At 44.0% G+C, this 21,248-nt stretch overlaps 1 protein-coding gene across 1 annotated transcript; it reads right to left on the reverse strand.

Moving 5' to 3' along the window:
• Positions 1-5,224: 5,224 nt before the first annotated feature.
• si:dkey-250d21.1 (uncharacterized) lies at positions 5,225-20,617 on the reverse strand. Its single transcript, XM_034312382.2, has 13 exons — positions 20,224-20,617; positions 18,152-18,272; positions 17,912-18,019; positions 16,825-16,861; positions 14,891-16,725; positions 14,169-14,196; positions 12,280-14,048; positions 12,145-12,190; positions 11,945-12,028; positions 10,052-11,862; positions 9,917-9,953; positions 9,712-9,840; positions 5,225-9,611 (listed from the first exon to the last, which is right to left on the reverse strand). Exons 1-13 carry the CDS (start codon positions 20,310-20,312, stop codon positions 6,031-6,033), a joined length of 9,675 nt encoding a protein of 3,224 aa, XP_034168273.2. The 5' UTR covers positions 20,313-20,617; the 3' UTR covers positions 5,225-6,030.
• Positions 20,618-21,248: the final 631 nt, after the last annotated feature.

Consider the following 21,248-nt stretch of genomic DNA (forward strand, 5'->3'; position numbering starts at 1 on the left):
AAATTATGGCTCGTTATTTTCTTTTTATTTCCTAGAACCTGTGAGGAATAAAACATTTAGCTCTTGGGACCAGAGAAAAGATGGTTAGATTCAGAGTTCCTGTCGTCTAGCTAATATCTAACGACGTCCACAAACACAGCGGACCTGTTCTCGTAGCCGGGAGCGAAGCCGAGCCACTCGTCCTTCTCAGTTTTCATAATTCCTGATAAAGCAGAAGAGGTTTTAAGCCACGGCGAGATGCCGCTGATAAATTTTGCATTAAAATTCCTCGACTGCAGAAAGGGAAGCTCAGAATGCAGGAATAATCCTGTGTGTAAACGGGCCGGAGGCTCTCGGGGGAGATGGATCCGTTTGCTGATGGGATGAACCTCAGAGACACACAGAGAGATTTTGCTTTCACACCGACGGGAACGTCGACAATCAGGCCCTTGTTCAGGGGGGAGGGAAAGGAGAGGCGATGTTTCAGCTTACGGACAGCAGTCGAGATCACAGAGCGAGGATGGTTCTGAGGAACAGCTGAAAAGGGAACATCTTTCAGACAGAGAGAAGGGGGAAGAACAGGAAACACACTAATCCCAAGCTCAAGAGCACGAGACAGAAGCTTCGGCGTTTCTTGAAAAAGGTTAAAGGCATGCGGGATCTTGGGACCGCGTTCACACGTTTTAAACTAAATTCAAAATGTGTTAAAGGAAAACTCCGCCCCCAAATCACATTAAATACGTTTATATTAAAATATTTGTTATGTTCAACGATTCTGGTGCTAATTTGTTGCTTGGTGATGTTGTTGAGGGGAACGCTGTTATATCAATATCGTTAACAGACGTCAACGTTCTCAAACATAAGGTTATAGTGTTTACAGCGTAAGCGATACGGCAAGGATTCGTTGTTAAACAAGAGAGCGAGAACAACTCGTAAACCGTTTGCTTGAGCGTAGCAAAGAGACTCACGAACATGAACCTCGTTAGATTGGCGTCCAGTCACATACGTGACGATGAGTTACTGTGATTTTGCATACGGATTACGCCGTCAAGTTTAAATCGCTATAATTACACACAACAGTTTACTGAACAATTTACTTCTCATATTAATGACTTGAAAGAATGTGATCCAAAATAAACCCATAAATCGAGACAAACGTTTGACGCTCGCTTTCACCGTTTAGTCTTCATTTGGTCATTTTCAGCTCTCTGTGAATTTCTGTGTGAGTTTTGTGGGCATGGCTAAAAGTCATTTCGTGTGAACGTGTTTGGTAATTTATGGCTGAATGGCATTTTTCAACGTAAGCACGAGTGTGAAGAAAATATGCAAAACTTTAGTGTTCTTTAGTTGAGATGTTGGTGCAAACGCTGAACTCGAAGTTCCAGTTACGACTCCGCTCAGCTAATTAGAGATCTACGAGATGACGAGCATGATGGTTTTGACTACCGTATTCGCATAAACTGTGAAGCTTTGGAAGCTGTTCTGTTTGAACAGAAAAGGAAGTGAGAGAGCTGGACAGACTAAACGACTAAAACGCTGCTGCATCGCTCTCTTTAGAGATGATACACGGGCTAATGCTGCATTCGACTAAAACTCGTAACTCAGAATTCCTAAAAGCCAAAGAAATCACCTCTGGGATTCCTACACAAAACCCTGGGACTGTCTTCTAAACTCTTAGTTCAGCAAGCGATGTCAAATCAACGTGGCCGCTCAGAGTATCAGCAGATATTAAATCAATAACACTGACTCGACAGTTCACTGTATACATCACTCATCACAGTGAGCTGGCTAGCTTGATGCTAACAAAAGATCAACGTTTTTTTTCTCCACTTTGTAGTTCGAACACACAGAGGTCAAAAATGACGTAATTCTGAGCTCAGAACTTTAGAAAGAACTCGATTTTATTATAAAATAAATCCCGGATCACGTGTTAATGATAAAGAATAACATGCAAGTCATTCAGGATGAACTTTTGCTTTAAATCTGTACATTTTAATTTGGGATGCAGCTTCAAAGCCGTGGAAAACGTTTCAACAGCAAAGCGGAGAGAAGAATTCAATTCCTACATTCATTACTCATCGTGTTTAAACGTGAACACGTGTTGAACACGTTGCGCAGAACCGGGACTCATCCGAGTGTTGTGATTGTAAGAAATAATGAAGACGAAACACGGATTCGAGATCACACAAATAAAAATAATTGATTGCACTGGAGGGAAAAAAGGACACAAATTCTGCGGTCGGATGGAAAACACATTTACAGACGAGAATCTGGACCGTCTGTGTAGAAAAGCACTCTTTAGAGAAAACTAGCGAATGAGGAATTGTTTTCTGGGACGATTATTTTTATTTATTTATTTTTAAATTTAATACGTCCCCAGAGAAAACACATTCATCATGGTGATGTGTATAACAATAGGGTTCCAATAAACATCTCAGGAAAGTTTACGCCAAATGAACTGATTTGTGTGGAATTGTTTAGTTATTCAGCTGAAGCTCTTAGAAAACTGTAAACCATCTACCTCGGGAAAAACTGAGAAACACACACAGAAGAACTCACGGGTTTTTCTACGCATTGTCGTGGCACAAAGGCGTTCCTTCACAATTAAGTTAATAAACTCTTCTCTGATTGATTTGTGGCTGCAATTACCGCAGCACGGCCTCGTTACTGCTCATCTACGACTCTGCTCCCTAACCTCGCTGCCTTTCTCACAAGCAACAATGCTAAAAAGGTCAGAGGTCATCGCCCCCTGAAGCCGATCCCGGGTCCAAGGGTAAAGGAAAATGGGAGACTGATTGCTTCTCAGCGACATCTTAAAGATCTAACCCTGAAAACAATATTCCGTGATGGATCTGTTCTCTTTCTCTTTCAGAGTCACGCTGCAAATCATCGACATGCTACAGCGAGCCGTGCCCGCTGTTTGAAAAGCAAAAGAACAAAAAAACTAAACAAGCCTCCAGAGTAAAAGGATTAATGATTAACTTTGTCTAACCCAGTGCATGAATAGAGAGGACTGTGGTAGGAAGTGGTGGACTAAAGTAGGATTTATGCCAATGTTTTTTTAAATAGAAGAACAAATAAAGCATTCAGAATGTAAAAAGGGGAGAAAAAAAAAAACACCACCATGACACGAACAACTGAATGAGTATCAACGCTCCATATATTACTTTTAAGCAAACAATTTCACTTAACCTCAAGAGACCTCGTGTCCTCGTAAGAAGACGCTGGAATTTGTTTTTCAGCATTACCCGCTGCCCTCGTAGGAAACCTTCGTTCTTTAAGAAACTCTTTTCTGTTTGATAAGCTGTGTCTGAGACAATACCGTATTCACCATCAAGTGCACTGCTTTCAGGATGTGACATCATAGTGCAGTCTGAAAACGCTGGACGATATCTAGTGCACTATTTCAGTCCCATAATACGCTCGGATAGTTAACGTATATAAACTATGTACCTGAGCTGCTGTGAAACGACGTCATGCACTGTTTGAGAAACACCGCGAGTTAATACGGCAACTTCCGTTCAGACCTTCTGAGACTTACAAACTTTAAAAAAAAACAAAAGGAGCCGATTAATTATTTCGTGTTTCACTTTTTCAGTTTATAGTCCGTTCGGTTACTTTATTGGTCGTTAGGTTTAATATGTAATGAATCGCACATGACAGACCACATTGTTACAGGAAAATAATCCAAGCCGGGGTGGTGGTGTGATGCAGCCTGACACAAAGCAGAGTTACTGTGACCACCTCAAAGTTGATTATTTCCCTAGGACAGCATGTCCCAAAGTGTTTTCATTCTCTTATACCACAGGAATTTACCACAGATGACAAATTTTTAATTTATCACACTTTAACCGTTTATAGTTACATTTAATGTTGGAACGTCTGCAAAACAAGTTAATTTCTGTTCTCACTTCCGTTATAAACAACTACAAACAGTCGTTCCTTCATCAGCCTCTTTTTTCTCTCTTTAATAAGAACAAAAAAATAAATTAAATTAAATTTAAAAAATGCAGCTTGTTACGCATGTTACCTAGAAAGAGCAAAGAAGCGTAAACTCCTCTGTCCTGAAGATGTCGGAAAATTTAAAGTTACAGCTTTACCTCTGACTGTTACAAAGCGCTGACACTGGAGACTCCTTCCATCAATAGTAAATAAATGTCTCTTTATCCTTAAAATCTTTTTTTTTTTTAACATTTTTTAATCCAATATGGAGCATCTGCCCTAAAAGTCCCTGTGAATGAGCTGCGACTATAAAAATATACAGTACAAGGTGTATATAACGTATTAACATAAAGCTGTGATGAATGTTACAACCAGAACTACGGTCAGAGCTGCTGTTGTAGAAAATTAATCAACACCACAATCCTAACAAAATACAGCGAGTTAGATAAATCTGAATCCTTCACACCAATCTAGTATATACGCTGTACACACTGAGCTCATAACGTCTGAGCATACAGTTAAAAAAGAAAAGCAGAGTATCATTTAAAAATAAACAAATGCAACTTTTTACTTCAGACCATCAAGTCTGCTAATATTGAGTTTTGGGTTTTGTTAAATTTTAAAAAGTAACACGTCTTCAAAGCATCAACATAAGCGATATCTTGACTTTCCAGGCGAGACTAAATGCTACTTTACTTCACATTTATTGCATGTCACACCACACAAAGTCTTGAAGATTCTCTTGCGATAGACCTATGATGCAATTACGTGACGAAGTTCTGCCAATGATGAATTTTTAGACTTTCACGTTCAGAGATTTTAGTCCAAAATTTCAAACACTTCCTTAACCTGTTTATCTTTGGTGAATGTGTTAGACTACAGGACTCGAGACTGTCAATTTTAATAAATAATTCTTCACGATTTGTGACAAAAACAGTACAGTGTAACTTTATTAAGACGAATTGGGATGCAATTCCCTTCGACCCCTGCATTTGAGGTTGCGAATGCTGATAATAGAATATGACAAACAACTAACGGAAACACAAAGCAATGCCTAAAGACGAGAGCAGAACAAATTCCACCAAAAAATATTCGTGATTTGCTAATTTTATCCCCAAACCAACTATTTTACCAATCATTACACACCTATTCAAATTAAACTAAGGCGAGGAGACGCTTCAGATTTGCAAGAAGGTGACCAATCGCTTCCTGCACAACACAAAGCCAAGACTGCCCTCTTGTGGACATTTTCTGAAACTGCATCCACAGTCTTTGAAACAGAATTAAGTGTGGAAAAAGATGCTTCATTTAAATCATTTTTATTTATTTTAGTCAAATATATATATTTGAATCCTTCTTTCCATGAGAAGGATTTTTGGGAGAAAGTGTTTACAGAAACCAATGCATCCAAGTCAAACTGCAAACAAATGAAACTTGTTTTTGACACGTAATGAAACATAGCATTTCAGCATTTGTGCCGTGTGGATGACCGTGACATGATTCAGGTGATTCGAAACCCACAGGTTATTTGACTAAATGAGTGTAACTGGACTGAACATGTCTGGGTTGTTATTTCTTTTTATAGGATGTACATGATTTAAAAAAAAAAAAAAAATCGTAAAAGTTCCTGAAGATGCTGGGAAGCTTCCAAAAAGCTTGTCTTGAAAGCGTTCTTGCAGACAAACTTAGTTCTTGTGATCCAAGAGTCAGGGTAAGGTTTTGCATAAAGGCACAAAAGCATTAGAGCCCTGGCTAGGGCATGTTTTTTTCTTTCTTTCTTTTTCTGCTTTTTTTTTTTTTTGGCAAGACATTGGTCCCTGTAGGCAGTCCTCTTTCTTAGTCCACATCACACACAAGATAAAAATAAGACAACGAAACAAAATAAAACAATTAGATTATACTTAAAGTGTACAATTCTAATTAGATCTCTAATTTAAAAAAAAAAAAAAAAAAAAAAAAAACTACTGAAACCTACGCTCAGATTTGATCAGCTGTAACCAGGGATACAGTGAGTAACACACTGAGGACTTCAGCAGTATACGACACCCTAATTAATGGAAAGCTAGTTTTAGGGGGCAGTTGAGGGTTGACAGGTTGACGGTTACTGCTCTATAGAGGATACAGCTCGAGTAAAGACCTCTGTTGGTTGAACTCAACGAGACTCTTCTTTCCCTGTCTGATCAAGTCCTCTTTTCTGAAACAGGGCAAGACCACGAGGAGCCTGAGAAGTGTCTCAATGTTGGGAAAGGACTCGGAGTCTGTGGCACTGAGCGTGTCTAGAAGACCAGCGGGAAGAGGCTGTTGAGCCGCGTCGGCGTCCAACCACTTCTCCCGCCACTTTAGAAGCTCCGCCTGCAGAGAGCTTGAGTCTGGGAGATCGTCCTGGTACACCCTGAAAAGGTCAGAGTCTGTGCAGCATCCTTCCGTCTTGGATATGACATAAGGCACAACCTGCAAGCAGCGCACGGCCAACAGAGCGGGGTCTGAGAAAAGCTCGGTGATCTCGCAAATGGAGTGATCTATCGCTCCTTTGCTGACGATGTCTCTACAGTAAATGATCAAGCACTCTTGTGAAGTGTGGTCGACGCTGATCTGTAACTTGGAGGCGAACGCCACTGCTTCTTGGTACCAGCTTTGAAGGTGTGCGTCAATGTTGGTTTTCATATCACTCAGTGAAGAAAGTACTTCAGACAGACTATTCACAGCTTGAAACACATCCAGAGGTTGGCTCTGGAGATTCTGGCTTAAACTTTTTGTCGGACCCAGGACGTTTTTCATGATCACAAGCGTCAAGATGAACTCAAAGTTCTGCAGGATGATGAGGAAGTCACCAGCCTGTGTTCTTTCTGCCTGGATGTCATGGTTTTCCTTTACGTCGTTCAAACTGAGCATGATGGCTTCCAGAACTTCTACGGTAAGATCCAGAGTGTCATGGCTCCTCTCCCATTGGCTTCTGCTAAGCCTATCAGTCAGGTCACTGTGCTTCACCGCGTCGTGCTGGAACAGGGACGCGACCATTCTGTATAATACAGCCCGTTTCTTTTCATCCTCCGTCACCCACTGCAGCATCCTCTCCACCCACGTGTAGCTGTCCGCTATCTCAGAGATAATACACGATTTGGCCAGCCATGTGTTCAGGGACACGGAGGAGCTGAAAGTGCGGACAGCGTGCGGGTACCTCTGAGACAACAATGATGCCGCTGCTCTCACTTGCGCACCTGCAGCACCTACCGTCAGTAGGCTTTGCCCCCGACAGAAGGCCAAGTTCAAACCCCACTTCTCGGACAGAGCTGCTGTCATAGAATCCACAAAGACGGTGATGTCTTGGTCAAGCGGGATGTAAGCCAATACATCCTCGCATGGCGTCTTGCGTTTCTCCAGGTAACAGATCCCTACGGGAATATACGTATGTCCTTCTATCTCTATTTGCTGTTCACATATAATAGAAAAGAACTTTGCATTTTGAATTTCGCTGAAAAATGCCTCTTGAGCAGGAGTGCTGTAGAACGACAAGACCCCCTTGTGGGGTTCGGTGCCATCTTCACCCGCTGCTTGTGCTACTGCTTTGGAGGGATCCATGCCATATTGAGCTATTGCATAGGATTGATCGAGATCATCTTGAACAGTCATATGCGTGACTTCGGCTGCTGTAGAGTTGTTTGCATCACTTGTTGCACTCTTTGTCGCTGTGGTAATCTGGACATCACCGACTTTATTGGCAGGTACGGCCTTATCTACGCCATCAGAAGAAAGTAGTTTGGACTCGCAAGTCCCATTCTGAGCAGGTGCCATGACTTTATCGGTTACATCTTGAACATCAGCCTTTAGGTCAGTATCTTCAGTTTCCGCTTTGAGGTCTTCGGTGGGATCCATGGGGACGTCATGGATTTCTGCGATAGGTTCCATGGTGACGTCCCGGGCCACTCCTTTGGATTCATCTTGGCTCTCCATCACAACATCCTGGACTGTTTCTGCAGGTTCTGTGGTCATTTTTTCTGATGCTGCATCAAGCTCCATAGGGACGTGCTCAGCTGTCGACTCTGTAGGAACAATACCTTTGGCTGGTACTGTGGATTGTAAGGCAACACTCTGATCTGCTTCAGTGGTGTCCATGGCGACATCCTCGGCTGCTGGCACGTTCTTCGTGGTGACCTCTTGCTCAGCTGTAACAGACTCCCCACACTGCACTGTTGCTGTGGGATTCGTGGCATCTGGGGATGCTGTTATTGGCTCTTTGGAGACACTCTGATCTTCCAAGGTGACGTCATGTCCCGTTGTTACAGGTTGTGTAGTGACCTCTTGTACTTCTGCTCTGGAAAGATTCTGGGCTTCTGATACAGTCACAGAGGTGACACCCTGAGCTATGCTGGTCTCACTGCTTGTATCCTGAGGCAACGTTACAGGTTTCACAGTCACTCCACGGGCTGTTGTGGATTCGTTACTGGGGGTGACACCTTGAGCTTTTTGGGGTTCCGTTGTTGAGTTTCCGGATGCTGTTCCATGATCTGTGGCTTCATTTTGGGCTGTTGCTAAGGGCTTGGTGGTGGCATACTGTGCTTTTGCGATATGCTCAACTGCTGCATCTGGCTTCATGGTCATGCTTTGGGGTGATGTTACAGGCTCTGTGGTGACACCCTGAGCACTCTGGACTCTCACACCAGGCTCTTTGGTGATTCCCTGGGCATCATGCTTTGTAGTGACATCTTGTCCAGTTGCAACAAGCTCCTCAGTGATCTCCTGGGGTACTGCGACTGGGTTTGTACTGATACCATGGATTGATGGTGACGGCTCCTTGGCAGCGACACTCTGGGTTTCAGTACTCTTGGTGACATCCTCTGCGTCTGCAACAGGCTCTGTGATGCCAGGATCAGCTGACACTTCTGACACACTTGTGACACCCTTTTCTGCTGCTTCGGGTTCCACAGTAGTGTCTTTGTCTCCTCTAACAGGCTCTGCAGCGACATCCTCTGCCACTACCATAGACTCTTTTGGGACATCCTTGGATGCTGTAACAGGCTCTGTGGTCGCAACCTGAGCTGCCACTTCGGTTACAGGTTCCACGTTGACACTTTGCTCAGTAACAACATCCTGGGCTACCATTCCGGTTACAGGTTCTGTATGCTCCATGGAGACATCCACAGCTGCTGTACCTGACTCTGGAATGACATCCTGTGATGATGTTACAGGTTCTATAGCGACTCCAGGCTTTGTGGCAGCATCCTGCGCCACTGCCGTGACTTCCATGGCGGCATCCTCGGGTGCTGTGATTGGTTCTGCGGCGACTGGCTCTGCCACTTCTGACCCTGCGATGACATCCTCAGCTGCCACATTTGCACCCGGTTCTTCAAGCACCATGGGGACATCCTTGGATGCTGCAACAGGCTCAGTGGTGATACTTTGGGCTGCCACTTCCGTTACGAGCTCCACATTTCCATTTTGTAGCTCTGCGGTTACACCTTGGGCTGTTGCTTTGTGCTCTTTGGGAACATCCTGTTCTTCTGGTGCATTTTCAGACATGCTCATTGTGGATGAACTAATTTCAGCGTCATTTAGATGTGTAGCTGCTGATTGACCATCTGTGCTGATTGGAGATGATTCTTGTATCTCAGCTTTTCCATTAGACGCATTTATTTCCATGGCGCTATCCTTTGAAGTTGCAGTGGTACCATCTAGTGTAGAAGTGCTTATCTCTGGAAACAGAAGGAAAAGTATAATAGTGACCAGAAAAACAAAGATGAAACAAATTTTTCATTAGGATGAAGATTCCAAGAGCATGATTACGTTGCACACCTCCACTGTCGCACTGAGCTGTAGTTGTGGGCTGGTCTTGTGCGATGATTGGAACCGTGCCATTTATTATCTCTGAAACCCCAGAGCTGGTAGTATTGACCTTTTCCTCTGAAGGAACCCCATCCACCTCTGAAGGAAAAAGAGACAATAACATTATCCTTACACTTTACCACACTTTAAAATGTCCAAAAGAAAAACTACTCACCGCTATCCGTTTTCATTACACAGAGAGTCTCCTTCACCTAAAAAATGTCAAACAACAGATACAGCTTTAATACAACAACCACATGACAAACCCAGTTAAATCTGTGAATATTTATTACTATGCATATATACACACCGGAGAAAGGAAATCATGGCTCTTTGCATCAAGTTCCATACATTTGTCGATCACTTGCTCCAAAGTCCTCAGCATGGGGCGATGCATAAGAAGCATTACCGTGTTGGTCTTGCTGGTGCTGCCGTAGTCATTCCCGATCAAGCTCCTCAACGAGTTAAGAGTGGTCTTCATCAGATCACACTCCATGCTAATGCTAGGTAGCACAGCAACAAGCCTCAGAAGAGTCGTCACGTTAGGGTGACCCTTAGCTTCAGCGTGGTGCAGAGTCTCAGAGATTGAGGTGGGCAGCGAGCTGTCCTGATACTTCTCTCGCCAAACAGTGGCCCAGGCATTCATCTCTTCCTCTGCCACGTCTGGATCAGGTAGATCACTTTGGTAAATAGTGTAGAGCTTATCTGGTGCCTCTGGGAGAATGGGCAGAGGATTGCACGTGGGAAGCAGAGAAAGGACCCTGAGGGCTTTCAAGTGACACTCCGAAAAGTTAAACTTCATTTCCTCAATCAGACCACTCAAGACAGGTACGCTAACTGTCTCTCTGTAGCCCACCTCCGGAGAGTCGTAGCTGCCGACCGCGTCTGGATACGAGAGAGCTCCGGCAACTTTGGCAGCGAGCTGGGTTGCCTCCTCGAACCAGGTACTGTGCACTACAGTGATGTTCTCTAACATCTTAACAAGGGACTCTATTATAACAGGGATCTTTTCCAGCTCGCAGATGATATCAGCCGGATTTCCGCAACGGAATACCGTACTGCAGTTCCTCAGGGGTGCGCAGGCATTCTTCAGGATTACAAGGGAAATGACAAAATCCGATTCCCTAATGGCTGTGGAGAGCATCAGCGCATGTATCGACATGCTATTACTCCAGGACCCGTCGGCATTGTTGCTAACAGAGTCCAGGCAACTCAGGACTCCCTCAAGCATGTCTACCAAAATGTCAAAGAAATCCTCTGTCTTTTTCCACTTCGACAAACACGTTTCTGGGACCTCCGCGAGGGCTTCCCGAGGAGTGTTCAAGAGACCTTCCCTTGTCTGAGAAAGCTCAACGTGCAGTCTTGGTGACTGATCGAAAAAAAGTAACAGGTCCTCGACTACGCCGAGCACCTTTGCGATGGGGTCGTTATGAAGGCTTACTGCCAGCCAATAAGCAAGTCCACAGGACTCACTGGGTGTGTTCACAGCAAGAGGAAAGCTCTCCAAGAATCCTAAAGATAGCTTTCTCAGACCTTGACCCCCAGCACCCATGCACATAAAGGACTGGCCACGACAGCATCCCATCTGGAGTCCCCACTCCTCTGAGAGGATGCTTGAGAGAGTCTTAGCTTGGGTATCTGCATCAGAACTCGAGTCCAAGGGCAGAAACCCTAAAAGCTCCACTTTCGGGGTGAAACTGTCCACATACCGGACAAACACCGGAACGTACTTCTCGTCACCCACAGACACCACCTTGTCGGTAATAATGGAAAAAAACGGCGATTCTTGAACTTCTGAGAGGATCGTTTCTCTCATCGACTTCACAATACTCTCCAGCACATCCACTTCTGATAAATGCTTCGTGTTCTCCTGGTCCCACTGACACATACCAAGTTCTTGCATGACCAGGTCTTGCCCTTCCGTGGGTAGATCCAGGAACAGGCGTTTTTTCCGGGCCAGTCTGGCCGCCACCATGAAGACCCTCTGAAGACTGTCCGCAGGCTGGTCAGAGTGACCGTTCTCATCCAAAGGCTTCGCTTGCTGTCCGTCCATAACTACTGCAGGCACAACTTCAGGAACCTGCTGGGTCTCAATTTTGTTGGATGCAGCCATGCAGGTACCTACAAAAAATATAAACGTTAACGTTACCGGAAAACGTCAACACCGGATAATACAAATTATCTTCAGGGAAAGAAAACATACCTTCTGCCTTTAACTCATTGAAGTCTGGGAGTTTTTTAGTTGCTCTTTCCTGCTGAACCTCCATCTCCTCGTCGTTGTGGTTGTCTGTTGTAAAGATATCAGAAGAAGTGCTTAGAATGATTTTAAAACATGGTCAAGCATAAAAAAATAAGTTGAAATGGGCTAACATGAGACTAAGGAACGGAGAAATGCTGATGTACCTTCTGCTCGTATTTCGGAATTCCTCAGAGTTTTTGCTTCTTTGTCCTGAGTGGAATAAGTAGTCATTAATCGACTTTAAGTACGTTAATGTTATTTAAATTTAGAATTAAAAAATAAATAAAAAGGAACCTTACCAGACAGATGCCTTCCAGTGTCTTTGGAGTGACTTTCAAACACTGCGTCACCATCCTGTCCAGATCTCTGTTGAAGTTTGTGCCCACCTGGAGCATGGCCAAACACGGAGTCCTGTCCTTGGCGTACGTGCTCCTCAGGAAGTCCTGAAACATTTTATGGCGCTTCACCTCCCCGCAATGCTCCAGCGTGGTACTCGGTAACACTGACATGATCTTCAGCAACGTGTTAATGTTGGCGAAATACTGCATGAGTGGCAGGCGGAGAGTCTGAAAAATAGTATCCGGTATCGTCGGGGAAACCACTTTGGTTTTCCATTTCACCTTCCAGCAAGAAAGTTCCGTGAAGAAGTTGTCGGGATCCGGAAGGTCACTGACGTACAACGGAGGCTTCGACTTCAGGCTTTCGAAAATGTAGCTCATGGTTACAGAGCACGGGACCAGAGATAAGAAGTTGAGAGCCTCTTTGTGGTCATCGGAGAAATGGTCCTTGACAGAGTTGATTATGTGGTCGACTAAAGGGACGCTGACCGCGTCTTTATAGTATCCGCCCGGCTTTAGGAGGCTGTCCCTGGGACATGGGACGCTCTCAGGCACTTTAACCTGCACGCCTAAGCTTTGAGCAACGACACACGCTTCGTCAAACCAGTTTTGATGGAACACTTTTATGTTGGTCTTGAGTCTGTTGAGCGTGGCTACAATGCCGCTGATCTGACAGAGCTGTGACGCGGCACTGAAATGGTCTTTCTGCAGAGCCGCGCTCAGTTCTCTGGTGAAAGATGAAATGTTCTTTAGAGCCACTATTGCCACGATGAAGTCAAAGTCTCGGATCAGTTGCAGGAGTTTCTTCGCTTGGTTGATCACGGCTAAACTCCACAGCGGTGGACTGCTGTTATGGAACCTCTCCAGACAATCGACTAGAGGTTCCAGTATCTGAGAGAAGACATCATAGGAGTCGTGCTTCTCCTGCCAAGAGGAACAGAAGTTTCCTTGAAACTCGTGGATCTTCTCGTAGCTCTCGCGCAGACCAACAGCTATGACTTGGTCCAGCTGTTTTTCAAGTTCGGGCGAGCTGCTGAAAAACACCACAATCTTCTCGAGGATATCTAGAGCTCTGCTGATGGAGGGCACCGGAACCGACCTCGACCACCACGTGTTGAAAGAGTAACAGGAACAGTGAGTGCATATTGCCAGAGGGTACTTCTCCTGAACTTTGCATGCAAAGGCCTTGAGCTTGTACGAGATTTCCCCAGAACCCAAGTAAGCCTGGCCTCTGCAGTATTTGAAATCGAGACGCCATTCTTTGGTGACGATGTCAAAAAGGCGCTCGCACATCGCCTCGGTATCGAGGTTCGCTTCCATGAACCCCATCAGTTCCAAACGCATGACATCGAAACTGTCCACGAACCTGAGAAACAGCGGGAGGAAGTCCGTTTCGCCAAACCTCACCGCTCGATCAATGAACAGGGAGAAGAAAGAATTTCCCGCTTCGGAAAGAATCCCGTCTCGCACGACATCCTCGCACACTTTCAAAACTTCGTTCATTTCAGATTTGGTCACGTATTCGACCTCGCCCTCTGGGCCTCCCTGAAACTGTCTGCTTTGGCTGTTGCATGCTGCAGTGAGCGCCGCTTTCAGCGCCGATTTTAACGCCTCTTTATCAGTCCCCGAACACTCTGCTGGTTTCGGCCTCTCCAACTCCATGTCCAAAATAATTTCTCTCGGTTCCTCCATATCTTCCTTTGAGGCATCGTTTGTGTTATTTTCTGTTGCTGGAAAACATACAAACAAGACATAACATTGAATCAAGTATAATCACGTACAATTATCAAAACAAACGAACCATTTTGAAATGAGAACAGTCGTTCTCGATATTAGGTGGTTTGTTTTACCTGAAGCTTGAACTTCCATTGCATCATCCTGAAAACAAAAAAATAAACATGCATTACAATTGGTGTACTGTGCAATGAACTGACAGTTGCTACTGAATGAATCACTTGAAATATGAAAAACACATAATTATTGGCACCTCACATGATTAGAAACTAGTTTCTAAACATTAAATACATTAAATAATTATAAATTTCCACTTAACTGGAAAAATGGCGTACATTTATTAACAAAAAAATAATTATCTTAAAACAATTTCTTAAAAAAAGAAGTTGCCAATTTATTGAATATCTAACGTAGATTCAGTGAATGTGTAACTTTCTTTAAGTACTGCTTCTCCTTTTTTTCTTTTTCCCAGAAAATATCTGGGGGTTTTTGAACTTTTCTTGTTTCCCCGGATACTTGAGGTTCGTTCATCCATCACACACTGGACAGAATTTTTGACCCACAAAGATATTGGAGATATTGATTTTAAAACAATATTAATGATTTAACACCGTGCGATTAAGCACAATCAGGGTCATAATAAGAAGTCTGAAAAGGTTTGAATTGTAAGTGTGCCAATAAATTTGAAACCAGTATTTCACAGAGAGAACATGAGGGGTGCCAGTAATTTTGAAGTTGACGATATAAAGAACCATTAGAATTACAAGAAATTATTTTATAGATATATATATATATATATATATATATATATATATATCTCACACCGTGAACTGTTTACCTTACAAAGCAGCTGCAGTATGTCCGGATGGCTTTCCACGTACGACTGCACCATGTCGTCGATGTTGAAGTGCACGTCCTGATTGACGTAAATGAACGCCATGTTGCACATTCTTTTCTCTGCAGGCATCACCTTCATGTAGGAGCGATACCTGTCCAATACCATGTCGTACTGCACGTATACGTCTGCGTCGGCGTTGATGCAAGGGATCGAACCCAGAACCCTCAGCAGGCTCTGCACGTTGGGATAGAATCCGATATCGGGGATCTTTAAGGTGGCAAAGACGCCGGTGGGCAGGATCCTGCGCTTGCTCGCGTGCCTCCACTTGACTTCCCAGCAGCCGAGCTCGTCGTAGAAGGAGTCCGGGCGAGCCAGGTTGTTCAGGTTCGCGTCGGCGACCTTGTCTTTGCGGATGCTGAAATTGTGGTCGGCCATGTACGACGGCACTAAAGACAGCCATCTCAGGATTCGGACCATCTCGATCCCGAGGACTCTCTTCACCTCTTCGATGAGGTACTGCAGGACCATTTTGCTTAGTGTTTCCCTGTAATAGTCCTCCGGCGAGGGCGGCGTTTTGGTGTCGGAGTCGCCGTTCGCAGCCGTGTCCGCCGGCAGAGTGACCGACACGCCCAGCTTTTTGGCCCTGCCCACGGCGTCGGAGAACCACTTCCTGTGGAATATAGGGATTTCCTGCAGGTGCTTGTTGAGCAGCTTTAAGGCATTGGAAATAGTGTATTGCAAGGTGCTGCTGATGCTGATGATCCCCCTCAGGCTCGGGTTCAGGATGCTCACGCAGCAAAGAGTGTTCTTCAGGATCACCAGGGTGATGATGAAGTTGAAGTTCTTGAGCTTCTCCTTGAGCTTGAGCAGCTGTTCCACGACGGTCGCGTCCACCTCCGACAGCGCGCTGGTGCACATCTCTCCGATGCTGTTCAGCAGAGGCTCCAGGATGTCCAGCATCGTCTGGAAGGCATCCGTGCCATATTCCCAATTATTCTGGCAAGACTCCTTGACGCGATCCACCTCGCCTTTGATGTGACTGTACGCCGCCGTAATCTTAGTGAGCAGTTTTTTCATAAGCGTCTCGGACTGCCTCAGGACGGTGGCCACCTCCTCTACGGTGTCGACTACATCCTGTACGGAAAGGACGGGCAAGGAGCGGATCAGCCACATGTTGAAAGCATAAGGGTCACTAGGAGCCAGGACAACCTGCGGGAAATCACGGAGCATCCGACAGGAGAACTCTTTCAGCTTCTGACACAAGCTGCCCGTCGTCAGGTAAGTGAACCCTCGACAGTGCTCCATTCGGAGTCCCCACTTGTTGCGGATCTCGGACACGAGCATGAGGTACAGGCTGTCCGAATCCACGTCGCAGGGCAGGAACCCCAGCAGGTGCTTCTGAGGAAACCCGTCGTTGCTGACGGATCGGATGAACACGGGGATCTGATCCTTGCCTTCGATGTTGGTCTTGTCCTGGAGAAGAATGGAGAAAAAGCGAGCCATGCGCAAAGTGTTATGGATCTCCTCACGCATCACGTCCTCGCCGAGTCTCAGCACATCTTTCGGGTCGATCTTTTCCGCACAGACGGGGTTGACCGTGAGCGGCCCGACGGCTCCGCCCCCCATCGGCTTCGTAGCGCTGGCGGCGACATTGTTGACGATGCTGAAGCCAGTGAATGCTAACGTCTCCTTAAAGTGGATCTTCAGGATTTCCTTGGCTTTGGACGTAGCAGGATCCTCCTTCTCTGGTTTGACTGGCGTAGGTTCCTGTTGTACAGCGTCCTCCGTGGAGTCTTCTGTCACATTCTGTGCCACTGTCACCGGCGGGGGATCATCTACAGGGAGGAGAAAAAAAAAACATTTTGATTTTAGATCTTTTGTAATGTAGGAAATGTTTTAGACACATTATACATCAGTAAAACTCCATCACTAACCTTTAACCTTTTTTGCTTCCACAGGATCAGCTGCAGTCTGAAAATACAGTTAGAGAAAGAAAAGAAAGAAAAAGATCACTGAATGTTCTGCCTTCATCTTGGGTCTTCATAAAACTTTATGACTTTTTAAAATAATAAATAAACGTCCTTTGAAAAAATGTCCGAGGACGTTTTTTTTTTTTTCTAGCTCACGTTCAAAACAAGAACCGGCCCAAACAAGCACCAACAGAAAATGAAAAGGACACAATAACCGGTTCCTTTAAAAATGGCAGCTGTGTGTGTGTGTGTGTGTGTGTGTGTGTGTACGATGTCTAAAGTAGTAGGCTTAACCAATCAGCATCAAGCACTGTTGTAAGTCCCGCCCCACATTACCATAAGGCGCCGTTGGTGTCAGTCTTGCCCTGATACTAAAACCCACACAGAACCTTTCACACTGGATTGGCAAAAAGTTTTGGTACATTTTGGTACGCAATAATAAAAATCTAACTTAGTAACGTTAACATCTTACGTGGAATCTTTTCCCACATGCACAAGCAACAACCGCGCCGTTATATCCGGTAACGAATAGCGACGTTCCTGTTGCCACTTTAGACACGACTCAGGTATTGAATTGCAGAAATATTGCGGATTAACGTAAGCAATAAATAGCTACAAAGTTCACACTTGGCTAGCTAGCTAGTTTGTTTGTTCGTTTAAGTATCGATAAATTAGTTATAATGTTTTAAAATATATTTAAAAGTGATTTCACTTGTGTGGAGGAGAAACAATTGGGGTCTGTAGCAGGAGCAGATCCGATACACGACGTTTGTTAATAATAAAAAATTAAAAATGTAAAAAATTTGCAGGACAGGAGATGTTTGATCTGTCCATGATTCAAATCGATGGATTTGGAGTTCACTGGGAAACGCCTACAGGATTATTTTGTATCCGTCAAAACCTTCAGAATTTTCCATCAACGCTGTTAAAATCCAGTAAACGATGAGAAATTCTCATTTAACGCAACTCCTGTGGAGTGAAATGGTTTAACAGGTATTAAATCCTGAATTAAGCAATAAATCGAGGAAATATGTTCTCTTAAAAAACGTACAGCTTGTATCTTTCTCTTCCGGTTGCTGTTCTGTGCATTGCCCTTCTTGGTCGTGAAGTCAAATATGGTCGGGACGGCTCCGTCCTTTAAAACCGTCCGAAGTTCACTCTGAAACACAAACAGCATTTTAAAAAAATAAATAAAAAATCTACAATGACTGATCCTTTATTTTTTAATGCTCAGAGCTGCAAAAGCCAAAATGTCAAACCTTGGAAAAGACAGAAGAACTTAAACACTTACTTCCTTCTGTATTAGAGACGCCTCAAAGTGTCTTGAGCACAGTTTAAAGTTTCTGTGTAAGTACTCGGGCGTTTTAGTCTGCAGGTCCGATCTGCGACAGTTCCCCACCCACTGTTTACATCTGAGAACACAAAAAAAACATTATTTACTTCAATATCAGTGGAAAAAATAATCTCAGATAGCTCGCTCGTTCATTAAAACGCATGGAACCTGATAGGGAATGGACCTGACCATTCTGAACCCCAGCGTGGGGGGAGATCTTCCAAATTCCTGGTGATGGTTGTTTATTTATTTTGATATCTAGAACCGTATGTTTCGCTGTAATTCAGTCAGACATAACCGTAATAACAGAGGCAGGATCCAAAGATTAATAGTTAAACTTTTAATCCATGAAAGTTATCGGACTTTCCCCCTGAACTCCACCCGAAAAAAAATGCAGATGGTTCGGTCTGATCCTGTATAGATTCAGTCTCGTTTAATCATCGTTCATGGAGGTTAATACACAACGATCGTGGTTAAGACACAGTGAATTTCCTTTGAGTTTTTTCTTTTTAAAGATAGAAATATTTCCAAAAACAAGACATAATGTCTTAAGATCCTTTTAGAATAAATGACAGTAGTTTAAGAGAACTTAAGAGTAGCTGAAGCTAATGTTGTTGAATTGTTTACATTAAGACGGTTGTTTACTAGCAGCACAAACGAGGAACAAAATCATACGAAAAGGTCATTTATAATTTCTACGAATTTGTTCATGACGTTTTTGTCGACGCAACGTCGCCTGAATACGGCTCTCGGCTTCGCAAAAAACACAAATTTACAACCTCAGTGTTAAAAAAAAACAAAAAAACAAACAAACAATAAAACGCTGCTATCGTTATATTCATAATTAAATACTGAACATGTACGAATATTTATCGTATAACTGTAAAGCTACGCAAGAGCCAATAGAAAAGTCCTGATCTTAAAAAATAAATAAATAAATTCTGACGAAATGCCGTGAGAGACGCGGTTTGATTCCGTACGTTGATGTATTTCCTTTTGAAACAGGAAGTCAGAGTGACAGCACGCTGAGGCGCTCGAGTGCTTTTGACACACAACAGCCAATAGCGTTCGAAATACGCCAGGCCACACCCCCAATCTGTCTGACGGAGCGACAATCCGGCACTGAACTGCCCCGAGTCGGGAAAACAGACCTCGCCATTTCCAAACTCCGCCCACTTCCACATGAATACTCAATTCCCAAATCACACAAACTCCGCCCACTTCCAACTCCAACCATTTATTCTCCTCCAAGCAATACGGGGAAAAGGGAATAACATTCAGGAAGAGGCACGACCAAAAAAAATACGCAAACGAAACCATGTTTACTGCTAACAAGCTACTACTCTAAAGCAAGACACGCCCCCCCCCCATACCCCCACCCCCACGGTGGGCGGAGCATATAGCTTGTAGAAAGCATTTAATTGGACAAACACAAGACTAGTACAGGATGAGTCATCAAATTTGTATAAGTAACAAGTTCTAAAATTAAATACATCTCCAAAGCTAATTTTTTGTACATATTTTATCGTACGTCATCATCATATTTTTTTTAAAAAAGCTCTAAAACACTGATTTTTATTTTTATTTGTTTACAGGTCAGGAGGAAAGAAAGCTGCCTGTCATTCCGAGGCGGGCCTGAAGAGGGCGCTCGAGGACACGAACCGCTCTCGTGCAGTCGCCGTTTAAAAAAAAAAAAAAGTGAAAAAAAAAAATCGACTCAAACACAAAAGAAAGAAAGAGTGTTGATGCAGGAAATAAATAAACTCTTCCTAAGATAAACGTTAACCAAGTGTAACGTGTGTTTTGAGCATTTCTCCCAGAGCTGAGCCGAAGAGATGGATTAGCGAGCTAGCTTACATTCATTGAATCGAAGGGGAGGAATTAGCGAGCTAAGTGGCTAACTCGCTAGCACGGGATGCTAACTGCGGGTGATTGCGGATAGAAGGATAAAAACAGCGCGTTGTGGAAATGCGGAAAGGGATAAAGAGAGAAAGAGAGAGAGAGAGAGAAAGAGAGAGAGACGCGCTCACCGCTCGGGGTCCAGAGGAAACCTGAAGAAGGAGACGTTGCGCTGATCGGAGCTCTGCTTACAGTCGGCTGCGGCGCAGCAGTCGGGCATTTTGGGCTGAAACTGCGCTGCTGTTGAGTCAGAAGAGCGACTTGTGCATGACCAGGGACCCGATCCGCCTCTCGCGCTGCCTGAACCATCTAACGGGGACGCCGAGGAGCGCGCGCGCGGCTTGATCGCAGCGTTTAAAGCCAAAGCATCGTTTCCTTGTTGTGATGTGTGTGTATGAGTGTGTGTATGAGTGTGTGTGTGTGAGATTTCACGGCGAGATTGTAGCAGGGCTTGCTGTGATCCGAAACCGGAAGTGAACAGCGCGGAAGACCGGAAGTGAACTGTGCGCGCTCTGGGGCACGCGGTAGAGCTTCAATAAACATCAGAATTCTAACTTGTTTGTTTGTTTGTTTGTTTGGTTTTGTTTGTCTCACGTCTATGAAATATACCCTGGGAAAAAAAAATCTAAATCTGTATATTTTTAAATACCATTTCATCAGGCAGATCTACATGTGTTAATAATAATAATAATAATAATAATAATAATGTTTTTTAGAAGGAATTGCACAGAGCTGACAGAATAATCAGGACACTCCTCCTCCAAAGAACAGACAGAAAGAGACACAGAAAGAAAGATAGAGACACAGAAAGAAAGACAGAAAGAAAGACACAGAAAGACAGAAAGAAAGAGACACAGAAAGAAAGAAAGACACAAAAAGAAAGAGAAAGACAGAAAGAGACAAAGAAAGAAAGAAACACAGAAAGAAAGACAAAGAAAGAAAGAGAAAGACAGAAAGAGACACAGAAAGAAAGATAGAAAGAGACACAGAAAGAAAGAAAGACAGAAAGAAAGACACAGAAAGAAAGAAAGAGACAGAAAGAGACACAGAAAGAAAGAAACACAGAAAGAAAGAAAAAAGACAGAAAGAAAGAAAGAAAGGGAAGAAAGAAGGAATATTTCAAGGAGAAAAGAAAAGGTAAGGCAGGTTAAGTGAC

This window comes from Pangasianodon hypophthalmus, chromosome 17, assembly GCF_027358585.1.
Source record: "Pangasianodon hypophthalmus isolate fPanHyp1 chromosome 17, fPanHyp1.pri, whole genome shotgun sequence".
Taxonomy (NCBI): Eukaryota; Metazoa; Chordata; class Actinopteri; order Siluriformes; family Pangasiidae; genus Pangasianodon; species Pangasianodon hypophthalmus.